A 12,768-nucleotide genomic window follows, 5' to 3' on the forward strand; every position below is an offset into this window, starting at 1 on the left:
GATTTTTGCCCGAGCGCCATCTGCAAATATTTGGCCGATTGCGGAACTTCTGCAAAACAAGCTTCAACCCACTCAACAAAAAATTACAAAATTAAAACATGTTAGCAGACATTTAACATTTGACGCATCTTGCAACGGGTGAGCTGTCAAGTCTTCCCCGCAATTTATTATTTCCCGTCTGCACGTGCTACTTTTTCCTCCTCGTCTTTCTTTCGAAGTGTTTCGAAGCAACTCCGTTTTTGTCCTTCTGACCCAGTTGTCGTGACGATGAACCTTTTTTGCTGCTGACATGTAATTCTTTGTTTCAATCATATATGGCGTTCAGGATTTAATTTGGTTTCGTTTCAGGACCGCAAATTCCGCCCTGATGGAGCTCTCGCACAGTTTGATTCTCAACGAAGCGGCCCTCGCTCCGATTCCCGACGACAAGAAGCCAATTTTCATCCTAGAATGGCTGCGTTTCGTGGACAAAGTTCTCTCCGCCGCGCACAAGGTGATGATATAAAATTTGAATATTGATTTTTAACTTTATTTCGTAAATTCAGGCGGATATCAAAGAGTGCCAGGTCCAACTGCTGGAGCAGTTGATGAGCTGCATGCAGAACTCGCCAGGTCCTCCGATCAGAAGACTCATTGGAAGGTGTCTGGCCACTTTGTTCAGTGTCGGCGACACTTTCATGCTGTTTGAGACGGTCAACAAGTGCAATGACATCTTGAAAGTCAGAGACGACTCACCCAGTTTTCTTCCAACTCGATTGTACAATTAAATCATTTTTTCCTCTATTTATAATTAAATTATTTTTACTCCAGGGCTGTCATTTGCTGTTTGGGATGCATGTATGAGAAGCTGGGACGAATGATGGGACGTTCGTACGAAGAAACTCTGCAGATTTTGGTCAAAACCATCAAGAATGCCGAGTCTCAAACTAGGATTGAAATAATTTGTACATTCGAAAAGGTATGAAAATAAATATAATTAAAAAGATACATTTTTTCTTTATAATGGATTATGCAGATTTGCTCTGGGATGGGAAATGCAATAACCAACGTCCACAAGGAGATCTACAAGTGTGTCAAGCATTACATGACTGACCGTGTTATGGCTGTGCGATGCGCTGCTGCCAAGGTCAACTTTCAATTATATTCACCGTAAAATTTTGGTTTCTAACTTTGAAATGATTGCAGTGCTTACTAGGGATGCTTCAGCACGCCTCTTTCCTTTACACCGTGGAGCTGGAAAATGTGGCCATGCTTTGCATTCGCTCATTCGATGGCTCAAATTACGAAGTGCGATGCTGTGTGGCAAAACTTCTCGGAACCTTGATAGCCAAAACGCAGATCACTGTAAGCTTTATAAATGAAATCTTTTGATAAGAATTTTAATAAAATCTTAAAGGATGGCAAGGAATCGGCTCCCAAATCTGGTGGGGCGCAGAATGGAAAGAACGTGAAGACTGTTTCGCTGGAAGAAGCTTTGGGCATTTTGCAATCGGGATTTATCAAGGGCAGCGGGGCCGGATTTTTGAAAGGAACTGGAGAAATAATAAAAGGAACGTCCAATGTGTGCAGGGAAATTAGAGTTGGAATTGCACATGTAAGTTTTTTTTATAAAGAATTTGTGCATTTCTTAATAATTGATTAATCCAGTCGTACGTGATGTTCGTCCGAGCTGTTGGGCCCGAGTGGCTGGAAAGAAACATGCAGCCGTTTTTGTCCCACCTTTTGGATCTGGTGGCCAATCCTAAGGTGTCGGCAAGTCACATGGACGCGGTTTATTCGAGGAAATGCATCAGTCACGTCATGCGCTCCACTTTGGGCAGAATGCTCGGCGAAAGAGCCCAACTCGCAGCTTGCAAGGAACTTGCGATTCTCATTGCAAAACACCTTTCCGCAAATGGTTAGAATTGAAATTTATGTAAGACCGTCGTGATAATAAAATTTTCAGAAGCTCTGGCTGAGAATGCCAAGGAAAGCTCTCAAGACTCAATGTACAATCAGCACATGCTGGTCTGTGCCCTGCAGGAAATAGGCTGCCTCCTCTTGAGCCTCGGAACCACAGCTTCCAGCATCCTAATTGACGCTTCTTCAGGTTAAAAATTGCTAATTTGAATTTTTTTGAATAAATTATAATTTTTTATCAGGTTTGATAAACACAACTTTTGCTCTTCTCGTCCACCCGTGTCAAGCGGCTCGACTTTCGGCTGCTTGGTGTTTGCGATGCATTTGTGTGGCTGTTCCCTGTCACACCACCCCTCTGATTGATAGGTGATTTTGATTTGAAATCAATCAGAATCTGAACCTTATTTCAATGTCTAATTTTAAAGGTGTTTGGAGAGAGTCGAAAGCATGAGAAGTTCCCCTGAAGCCATTGCTGGGTACAGCTGTGCCCTGGCTGCAGTTTTGGGAGGAGTAAGATTGTCTCCTCTTGGTGTTCCCCACACAAAGGGAAAAGTAATAGTTTAATTATAATATGTCAACTGGTTCTAAATAAATTTTATATTTCAATATTAGATAATTTTCAACACTGCTGAAGAACTTCTGCGAAGTGCGAGTCAGAACAGCCGTCTGTCTATGAACCGAACTCAGGCAGGATGGCTTCTTATTGGTGCAATAATGACTCTTGGTAGGAACTTCAGTGTCTTCAGTATTTCTCTCCTATTACCTTATTTCATCTTTTTGTTTTAGGCGTTCCTGTTGTGAAGGGTTTGTTGCCGAGAATGCTGCTCTTGTGGCGCAATTCGTTCCCAAGGTCGAACAGAGAGCTTGAGTCGGAAAAGGCCAGAGGTGATGCCTTCACCTGGCAAATCACTTTGGAAGGGCGGTCAGGCGCCCTCTCTGCAATTCACAGTCTTCTCTATCACTGCCCTGAATTAATTACCGACGACATCATTCGGAGGCTGTTGACTCCTATTGAGTCGGCTCTTGCAATGCTCACCAAGTACTTTTTAATTTACTGAATTATTCTCTTATTAACCACAATTTTTTTAGCATCTCTTCCGTTTTGAAATCCTACGGTCAACAATTGAAAGCTCCTGCCTCCATGGTTCGTCTTCGGCTTTATGAAACGCTTTCTCTCTTCCCTTCGCACAGCATTGAGAGTAAGTTTTTAATAATTGTGCCATCAATTTAATTATTTATTTTTTAAATAGATTCATACACTCATTTACTGAGACTTCTGGTGTCGGAATTCACCTTGGCTGAAAACCCAGCAAACACTGCTACTTCGCTTTTACGGAGCGTGTACCATTCTGATGACAACATGTTGCTTGGCTCCTGCCTGCAAGAGAACAATCACAAACAGATTGAAGATCAGGTCAGTATTTTTACTTAAAAATGTGAATAAAATTTTTGCCCCAAACATGTAAATCGCCCATTTGTAATCACCTAATTTTCGGTACAGATTGAGCACTCAAGACGCGTTGAGTCGGAATCTGTAAGTTCTGTTGTCATGGTGTTCACAGTTTTGTTTGAACTTAAAACTTTTGTTTTGGGTTTTTAAATTTATTTATTCATTTGAATGCGTGTTTGGTTTGATGCAGCTTTTTTATCTTTTTTAATTTTTATTCTTAAAAATTAATTTGCAATTTTTTAGACTCAAATCCTTACTTGTCATGATTGAAGCTGTAAATTATTGTAAACGTTTTATTTATTTCAGTTGCAAGGCATCAGTTCTGCTGGGTCGGGTGCTCTAGAACATGATGTTTGCCATCTTTACAGACCTGCTCTTTCGGTATGCGTTTTTTTAATCATTACCTCATTTTTTTTTACATTAAAAAATTTCAGGAGGAAAATTATGTTCCAAGTCCAATTCCGCTTGGCGTTGCTGTCATCGACCAATCACTCATTTTGTTTGGTCAAATATTCCTGAGGGTTGCTCCGAAGCATAAGCTTCAAATGCTCACCCACTTTGCAGAGTGCATCAAGCAAGCCAGATCAACAAGACAGGAAGTCGTTCAGCTGAATGTCTTTACTGCTGTGAGTCGATTTAAAAATTTTGTTTTATAAATCTTTACTTAATATAATTATCCACAGCTCTTGGGAGGTTTGAAAGGCATGGCCGAGTCTAAGACCAACAGCGGTTTGGGCACTGAGGAAGTAAAAAAGGCAATGGTCGCGCTCATTCAAAGTGGCCTCACAAGCCAGAACCCTGTTCTGCGATACACAAGCGGCGAGGCCATCGGTCGATTGGCTCAAGCAGTGGCCGAGCCGAGATTCACTGCTGATTTGGCCCAGTACAGTTTCGACCGACTGACCACAGCCCGCGATGCTACCTCTAGAACTGGCCATTCTTTGGCCCTTGGATGCCTTCACAAGTACCCTATTTATGGAAAAAAAAATAACAATAGACTAATTTTGAATGTTGAAGGTACGTTGGCGGTCTCGGATCGAGTCAGCACTTGAACACTAGCATCAGCATCCTGCTGGCCCTGGCCCAAGATTTGGCCTCTCCTGTGGTTCAGCTTTGGTCCCTACATGCGCTGGCGCTGATTGCAGACTCGGGCGGTCCAATGTTCCGAGGATATGTTGAGCCAACTTTGTCCTTGGCAGTCAAGTTGTTGCTCACAGTTCCACTGTCACACTCCGACGTCCACCAATGTATTGCAAAGGTGCTGGCTGCACTGATTACCACCATTGGCCCAGAACTACAAGGTGGATAATTAATTTTATAAATAAAATTGAAACTTATATTTATTTATAATTCTTAGGGGGAAGCAACACTGTTTGTGCAGCCAGATCACTTTTCCTATCATCGTGCGCTGTTTTGCAAGACCACGAAAATCCGGCAGTGCAAGCAGAGGCAACAGCATGTCTGCAGCAACTCCACCTTTTTGCTCCGAGACATGTCAATCTTTCGACTCTTGTCCCGACTCTTTGCGTATGAATTTGACAAATTCAATGGACTCAATCATAGTTTTTATTTTCTATTGCAGAATATGCTTTCAAGCAGTCACTTGCTGCTGAGAAAAGCTGCCGTTTCTTGTCTTCGGCAGTTGACACAACGAGAAGCTAAGGAAGTGTGTGAATACGCTTTGACGTTGGCCTCCGAGAATGGCAAGGAAAACACAGAAGGTTTGCTTCGCTGGAAAAAAATTCACATTAAAAAATGATATTTTTCTCCAGGCCTGCATATTAATGAACTGGGACTGCCTGGAGTTTTGTTCAGCATGCTTGACACTGAGAGCGACCACACGCTGGTATCTCACATTCATGACACTCTTACCAGCATGCTTCACATTTTGGCAGCGGAGTCGTTAACCCAGTGGCTGGTGCTTTGCAAGGACGTGCTTACAGTTTCCTATGGTAGAAAAATAAAAAAATTTTATAATTTAAATTTATAAGTTTTGATCTTCAGAATCGAGCATGAAAGAAGAGACAAAAGTACTGGAATTGAGTCCTGATGATTTCCAACTGGACGCTGATGAGGACGAAGACGACAATGATGCTGCCGAATTCAAGGCGTCAGACTCTAAAGGGTCGAGGACTCAAATCGCGCCTCGCTGGCCAACAAGGGTCTTTGCAGCCCAATGCGTTAGGAGGATAATTGCTTCCTGTCATTCCTCACCGCAAGCAGACAAGCATTTTGACCTGGCCAAAGCTAAAGAATGTCATCTGAGCAAAAGCCGAGGAGGTAAAAAGTCTAAAAAGAAACCTTAAAAAAAAATCAACTTTTTAATTATTAGGAGACTTCCTTGTCCTGCACTTGGCAGAATTGGTCCGAATGGCCTTCATGGCGGCCACGAGTGACTCGGACCCTCTTCGACTGGAGGGCCTGACCACCTTGCAAGACGTGATTGAGAAATTTGCTCACGTCATCGAACCAGAATTCCCTGGGCACCTCCTTCTGGAGCAGTACCAAGCTCAGGTTGGAGCAGCTCTGCGTCCAGCCTTCACAGCTGACACTCCTCCAACTGTGACGGCCGCCGCCTGCGAGGTTTGCTCTACCTGGATTGGATCGGGGGTGGCCAGAGACTTGAATGACCTGCGACGGGTTCACCAATTGCTTGTGTCCTCTCTAGAAAAATTGCGAACTGGTCCGGCAAACAGCAAAACATCTGCTCCAAGGCTGTACAATGAAAGTTTGTCCACCTTGGAGTGTCTAGCCATTCTTCGAGCTTGGGCCGAGGTAAATTATAACTTAAATTTATCAACAAAATCTAATTACAATCTCTACAGATATACATAGTGGCCATTGGAAGTTCAGAATCAGGTGATCGACCTGAAGACGACGTTCAGAGTGAAGGTTTGCTCGTTCTGGTGCAGCCTGAGCTGCCTAATTTATCCCAACTCTGGCTCTCTGCCCTGCGAGATCATGCTTTACTTCTCCTACCTTCAAGTGAGAAATTTTTTCACTTAATTTAAAATTAATTTTTAATATTGGTTTTATCAGATTATTCAAGTCAGCTGCCACACGACGGTGGCGCTTTTTACACGTGTGATACAATTGAGGCATCGAGGCCCCACTTCGTCTCCGCCTGGCCCCCTCTTTTGCACGCCGTCACTCTTTGGTTGACCAAAGGTGGTGGGTATCAGCAACTAGAGGAGAATGGATCGAGCTGGAATGTTAAAAACGCCAACAAGCAGAGCGGAGACATTTGCAAGGACAGTTTCCACTTACTTTTTGGTAGGCATAAATATTAAAAAAAAAAAAAACAACAACAACAATTTTAATAATTTAATTTTAAATCATAGGAATTTGTTTGGAGGCTTTGTGCTGTCCTCGTTCGTCGCAACCCATGAGCAACATCACAAGCTGTCTCAAGGCCTTGATCACTTTGCTGCAGTCTCAGCAGTCCCGCTTGTATCTCATCTCGGAAGACTCAAACTCCCTGGCCGTGGAGCTCTGCAATGTCCTTCACAGGCTCATGTTGACCAGGGACAGTGCATCCGTCCAGCTTCTCGTGATGGACGCTCTGACGCTCGTGCTCGAGGCGGGCAAGATGAGTTTAGAAAAAAGTCAAGCGCGGAAAATAAAAGGTATTTAAATTAAAATAAAATTTTGCCATAATTAAATACTTGAATTTTGTAGAATTGGTTCCTGCTAATCAAGAGTGTGATGCCCAAAGTCTGCCCGAGGTGTTGAACCTCGGAGAAGGAGGGGCCACTGGCCAACTCAAGGCTAATCAGTCAGTGGTGTTTGCTGCGTTGGAAGTGTGTCTGTGTTTGTTGACACGGCAGCTACCAAATCTGAATCCGGTGGGTGGAAAAAATCCGACAAGTCTGCTGCATTTGCCATCACAAGGCCCTCAGTCGAAACTTCTGATCGCCTCCGCTCTGCAAGCGTTGAGCATTTTGCCTAATTTGTGCTCGCCTCAAGGTATTTTTTTAGTAATTTTATTCAAGATAATATTTATAAAAATGAATTTTTACAGGAACCCTCACAGTGGCACCTACCCTCTTGTATTTGGCCACCGGAGTGATCGAAGAGTGCGCGCTCGAAGGAAACTGCGAGGTGACCACCGACCCCGTCGTGTCCACACTGCACTGCCTGCGTTCCTTGGCGTCTCTGAAATTGGCCAAGCAGGATTCCACGGAGGGAATTCAGATGAGAAAACTGTTGCAGTCTGCACTGGGGAAGCTGCTGGACTTGGCGAAAACGGCTGGAAGTGATCAGAACCGCCTGGATGCGACGACCGTCCTCTTGGCCATAGCCGTATTTATTCTGCACTGCTCTCCAGATGTCATTTGCACACCAACGCTGCTCTATCCGTGCGTCAACCATTTCAAATTGTGCTTGGAAAGCAACAATGTTATGGTAAAAAAAAAAATTTTCATAAAAGTATTTTTATTGTTTAAGCTGTTTTTTTTATATTATTAATCATATCTAGTTGGAAAAAAATAAGCTTTAATTATTATTGTTCATTTCCAGGTTCGATTGCAATGCATTCAGACGCTCCGAGCAGTTTTCCAAGTGCCCGAACAACGAGTTGCTGTTTCATTCATTCACAATCTGGCGCCTCGGCTTATTGAAATTTTGCACCTCTTGACGAGCAACAAGAGCCAACTGATGAATGAGAACCAGATTGCTGTGGCTGTCGAAGGACTGAAAACTCTGGAGAGTTTAGTCATGCTCGCCAAACCTCAAAACCGTAAGCTTATTTTTTTTATCATCTTATTAAAAAAAAAAACTCCCGCAATGTAATTGCTAATTGTAAATTAATATTAACGCTGCAGACAGAAGCAAAGCTGGTAAGCTAGCGCTTTATTCCTGCCTAGATTATTGCTATAGTCAATTTTAGTTTGAAAGTTTCATAAGATTGGATAACAATTTTGATTTTTTTTTTCTTAAAGGAATGCAACTTTTGTCTCTGCTGCTGCCAATTTTGGTCAATTGTCTGAAGGAAGAGCAGCCGAGCAGGGGCGGCGTTTCGAAGCAGTCGCAAGTGCTGCATGAGCAGAGCCTAGGGTGGTTGATGCGGATCGCGCCTCAGTACCCGCAGGACTTCAAGCTGCTCATGAACCAGCTACCGCAATTCCGAACCAGAATCCAGAACGCAATCAAGAGTAGCCACACGGTGAGCTCAAATGCCACGTCGACCGCCAACAACAAGGTCCTCTCGCAGCAACACCAGCAGCAGCCCAGCATCAAGCTCAAGACCGACTTCAGCAATTTCGCATCTCACTAATTTTTTTTATGCCCGTAAATTATACATATAAGATTAGCTGTGTTTGAATTTTAGACATTTTATCACGCTTTTGTTAAGGAGCATTTATAAAACTTGGGTTCTTTTCGAAAGATCCTTTGAAACGCCTGTTCGTTTGCCGTGTCTGATTTTATTCTTAATGTTGCAGTAATGGAGATTTATAAATTATTATATATTCCGTATTAAATTTTACAATTCTATCTCAACTAATAGAAATAATATGTATTTTATCATGCTGGCGAAGGTGATGCAAAGCAATATTTTTATTTTGTACGTCCTATTGAAACTTTGTGGAATATTATTATTTGTAATATTTAGTGAGGTCTGGAAATTAGCTGAACTGCGTAAAAACTTCCTAGGTGCAATAAAGACAGAATGTAGAATGTTGGAACCACATTGATGGTGAAAAAAATGATCAGAGAGTTTGAACTAGATAAAATTCAATAAAAAAAGAGTGATTAATTTGAAATAATTGTGACAAAAACACTGAATTTCATTCATACAACACAACCTTGTTTTATGAAATAGTGACGCCTGGAAAAATAATTATCAGCAGGGTGCCTAGAGCATGATATTATCACAGAGGGGGTCATACTGGCGAATTTCATAGGGGCAATAAAGAAATGCATCTTTCAAGTTTTTGAGCTCTCAGTGCAAATCGAGCCTCGAGCCAAGCATGACGAGAATGGCTCCAAACATACTGCTCAGTATTTTTATAGTCAGGTATATTTTCCCCGATGAATTTTAAACCCATTTTTTCATATTTAATTTCTACTCAAGCGCCCTCTTAAGCGGCTCGAAGGGGGCGATTTTAGATTTTGATATGTTACTCGACAACCCCGAAAGCGCTTACGAGTACGAAACGATCGGCGCCGCGAACCAAAGTCGAGACGCGAAACGAAGTCCGTACGGAGGTTACGGCCACGGCGGCTACGGCTACGGTGATTTTAAATTTTTGCTTTTTGAGAGAATTTTTACTTAATTGAATTTCAGGCCACCATTACCGGCCTTACTACCCCCGACATACGACGACCACCACTGAGGAGCCGGTGCCACTCGAGTGCGGCGCCGGACCTTTCGACGGCGGCCCTCCACTTGTCTGCATGCTCAGGACTGAGTGCATCGCTCAGGGTGGACGGCTGGGCGAACCCTGCGGCAGAGGTTTCAGCAGAGGATTCTGTTGTCAATGTAAGGACAAATAATTAACAAAAAATATTTATAAAAAAATCATCCTCCAGGGCCTAATTTACTTAAGTGTGGAGATACGACGTCTGCAATTAATGCCATCATGCGCAACCCTGATTACCCTGACACAACCTCAAATCCCCTGAGCTGCGTTATTGGAATCGTCCCTCGGCCAGAGGCTTGTGGAATAAGGTAGATTTAGTTTTTTTTTTATTTAGTATTAAATTTTAATTCAATTATGCGGTTCAGAATTGAATTCATGGACGCTCTGATGGGGCAGACGCGAGACGGAGTTTGCTACCAAGATCAGTTCACAGTCATCGGAGGCGGATTCACGGACTCGGATGGCTTCAATACTCACATCTGCGGACTGGCCAAGGGCTATGCTAGTAAATTCTTCAAAAGAATTTCACGAAATTATAATATTAATAATGAAAACTAAACAGCCATGATTCCTGTGAACCAGACGAGCGATTTGGTCCAACTGGTCCTTCTTTCCCAGAGCCGAAATGTCATGTTTAATATCAACATAACTCAGGTCCACTGCGGCGCCCTTTACCTTCCATGTAAGAAAAAAAATTTTAAATATAATATATAACAAATAAAAAAAATCAAATTAAAGTAAAATTAGCAAAGAAAAACGCCTGAAAAAGTTGCTGGTAAAAACGGCTCTTTGAATTTTTGAATAAAACAAAATTTTCATCTCGGACTTCTTCACTCAAGATTTCAAGTAAATTCTAATTGATTCATGCATTTCCAGTCAACGACCTGTGCGGTGTGAGGAACAATCCTGTAGCAAACAACGCCAGGAAACTGGACTTGGGCCCTTCGAACGTGTCCGCGCCGGTGGAGGTCGCGCGCCCTCAGGCAAAGATCTCAGACTCTGGAAATTTTTCACTCAGCAATGCCGAGGGCAAAATTCTGGGCGGTACGCCCGTCGCGGGCATCCAGTACCCTTGGATGGTGGCCATATTGTACGACGGAAGCCACATCTGCAGCGGGACACTGATTGCCCGGCAGTGGGTCATGACGGCGGCCCATTGCGTCACTTTTTAGTAATCAGTTTTTTTTTCATACTTGTTCTTTTTTTTCTAATTAATTGGGGAAATCTTCAGCGCTGCAGACGGTTTGCCCTCGGTGCGAAGATTGCGTCTCTGGCTGGGAAGTTACGACCTGTCTTTGTCCATAAAACAAGAGATCCGACGTGTTATCCGCAAGGTGGACAGAATTTACGTTCACAACGAATTCGAGGGCAACAACTACGACGTCGCTATCATGAAAATGAACGAAACCGTGATTTTCAACGCGGCTATACGACCGGTTTGTTTCCCCGAGGACATAGGTGAGTGTTTAAAATAATTTTGAAATTCTTTAAAATAAAATGAATAAATAAATAAAAATGAGATAAATAGATAATTTCTGTTAATAAGAAATAAATTATTTAGGTGATTTTTTTCTTCTGAAATAGTTAAATAAGTGATTTCTATATTTTAATTTTGTTTTTTATTCTGTTTTAAATCTACGATCTTTGAAAATAATTAATATCAAGTTGAATTTCAAAATATTGGGTGATTTCAGTTTACAAAAACGTTAAATTTTGATTATGTTAATCAATTTTTGTTCATATTCAGTAAAATTAGGTGTTAAAAAGGTGCTTAATTTTCCCATCCTTGGCTGCTTTGTATATCAATTTTTGACCCATTAATTCAAGTATTATTTATTTTCATTTAATTCCTCTGCTATTGTTAAAATGAAGATCAATCAAAGAGTTCGTTAAAACTATTTATTTATATTTAATTTCAATTAAAAATGCCATTTATATATTTCGTTTTGTACCATTAATTTACTATTTTTGCTAATTATTTCAGACCAAAATTACGGTGGGTGGCAAGGAATCATAGCTGGATGGGGGACCAACGGTGGTCCCACCAAGAGCAACGTCCTTCTTGGCGGCACCGTCCCCATACTAAGGAACCCCGCATGCAGCACCGCCTGGAGTGCCCTCAACGTCGAGATAAGGAACAGCATGATATGCGCCGGTGACGGGTCCGTTGCTCAGTGCACGGTGCGTGATTTTTAAATTAAGAGCAGTCAACGACCGAAATAATTCCGAATTTTTATTTTATTTTTTTTTAAATTTATTCAGGGCGACAGCGGCGGACCGTTAATTTCAGCGGACGAAGACGGTCTTTACTCGTTCATCGGCATTTCGTCCTTCTCGGCGCCCCCCGCGTGCGGAAACCCCGACTTCCCAGACGTCTACATGCGGACCAGCTCGTTTTTGAGTTGGATCGCCCTTGTCTTAGCCCTGCCGCCACCCCCGGATCATATACCAAGCCCATTCGGACCTTACGGAGAGTCGCTGTTTGATAAAAAGAGTTAAAAATCGACGATGATTTGAAGAGAGCACAACATTTTTAGGTTTTAATGGGACTGGCAAAAATTTGTTAACATTTGTTCCCATTTTGGTTAAAAAACTCGAATTTAAATTCAAAAGAAAAAATGTTGTTTTATTTCAATTCATATCGCAAAAATTAGAAGAAGAAAAACATAATCTTTCCATAATTTGCAGAAAATTTTATTGAAAGAAAAATTTTGAGGAAAAGGGGAAACAAAAAAGTAATTTAAATAATTCTAGATCGAATTTTATATATCCGATCTGCAGGTTAGATTTGAAATTATTGAAACTAACTAAGGTCAAATGATGTGAACAGGGCGCCGAATTTTTTACAATCTTTTACTCTCAAAAAACTGAATTAATTATCTTAAAATGGAATGATTTCCTAATTTGGCTAAACTATAATATGAGTATTTCAACCTGCGGGATAAAGAAGAAGCTTTCAGGTTCAGGTCATATGCATGTTTTATTTCTAGAAATAAAAGTCACAGAGGTGAACTTTCGCAAAATTATCTTCAGTTGCGTGCAACAAGTAATGAAAAT

General features: G+C 41.8%; 2 protein-coding genes across 4 annotated transcripts; both read left to right on the forward strand.

Moving 5' to 3' along the window:
* Nucleotides 1–24: 24 nt before the first annotated feature.
* On the forward strand, nucleotides 25–9,120 carry LOC132204159 (HEAT repeat-containing protein 5B). 3 transcript variants are annotated; one of them, XM_059632475.1, is made up of 32 exons: nucleotides 25–291; nucleotides 349–493; nucleotides 546–757; nucleotides 811–958; nucleotides 1,016–1,126; nucleotides 1,186–1,344; nucleotides 1,397–1,594; nucleotides 1,648–1,897; nucleotides 1,949–2,089; nucleotides 2,142–2,265; nucleotides 2,325–2,451; nucleotides 2,512–2,623; nucleotides 2,686–2,938; nucleotides 2,989–3,098; nucleotides 3,150–3,313; nucleotides 3,401–3,433; nucleotides 3,656–3,730; nucleotides 3,784–3,975; nucleotides 4,033–4,313; nucleotides 4,367–4,650; nucleotides 4,707–4,876; nucleotides 4,932–5,070; nucleotides 5,122–5,301; nucleotides 5,354–5,629; nucleotides 5,682–6,124; nucleotides 6,175–6,334; nucleotides 6,389–6,622; nucleotides 6,691–6,975; nucleotides 7,028–7,315; nucleotides 7,371–7,753; nucleotides 7,868–8,087; nucleotides 8,290–9,120. In XM_059632475.1, coding segments are annotated over exons 1-32 (6,234 nt in total). In that variant the 5' UTR covers nucleotides 25–289; the 3' UTR covers nucleotides 8,625–9,120. The 3 variants fall into 3 exon arrangements, with proteins under 3 accessions (XP_059488458.1, XP_059488457.1, XP_059488459.1); XM_059632474.1 differs by having other exon boundaries at nucleotides 26–291; nucleotides 1,946–2,089; XM_059632476.1 differs by lacking the exon at nucleotides 3,401–3,433 and having other exon boundaries at nucleotides 26–291; nucleotides 1,946–2,089.
* A 181-nt stretch (nucleotides 9,121–9,301) lies between these two features.
* On the forward strand, nucleotides 9,302–12,321 carry LOC132204444 (phenoloxidase-activating factor 1-like). Its single transcript, XM_059632947.1, has 10 exons — nucleotides 9,302–9,365; nucleotides 9,423–9,583; nucleotides 9,636–9,830; nucleotides 9,881–10,019; nucleotides 10,077–10,216; nucleotides 10,274–10,393; nucleotides 10,588–10,882; nucleotides 10,943–11,169; nucleotides 11,696–11,892; nucleotides 11,974–12,321. Exons 1-10 carry the CDS (start codon nucleotides 9,319–9,321, stop codon nucleotides 12,208–12,210), a joined length of 1,758 nt encoding a protein of 585 aa, XP_059488930.1. The 5' UTR covers nucleotides 9,302–9,318; the 3' UTR covers nucleotides 12,211–12,321.
* The last annotated feature ends 447 nt before the right edge of the window (nucleotides 12,322–12,768 follow it).

This window comes from Neocloeon triangulifer, unplaced genomic scaffold (assembly GCF_031216515.1).
Source record: "Neocloeon triangulifer isolate White Clay Creek 2 clone unplaced genomic scaffold, ASM3121651v1 ptg000022l, whole genome shotgun sequence".
Classification (NCBI taxonomy): Eukaryota; Metazoa; Arthropoda; class Insecta; order Ephemeroptera; family Baetidae; genus Neocloeon; species Neocloeon triangulifer.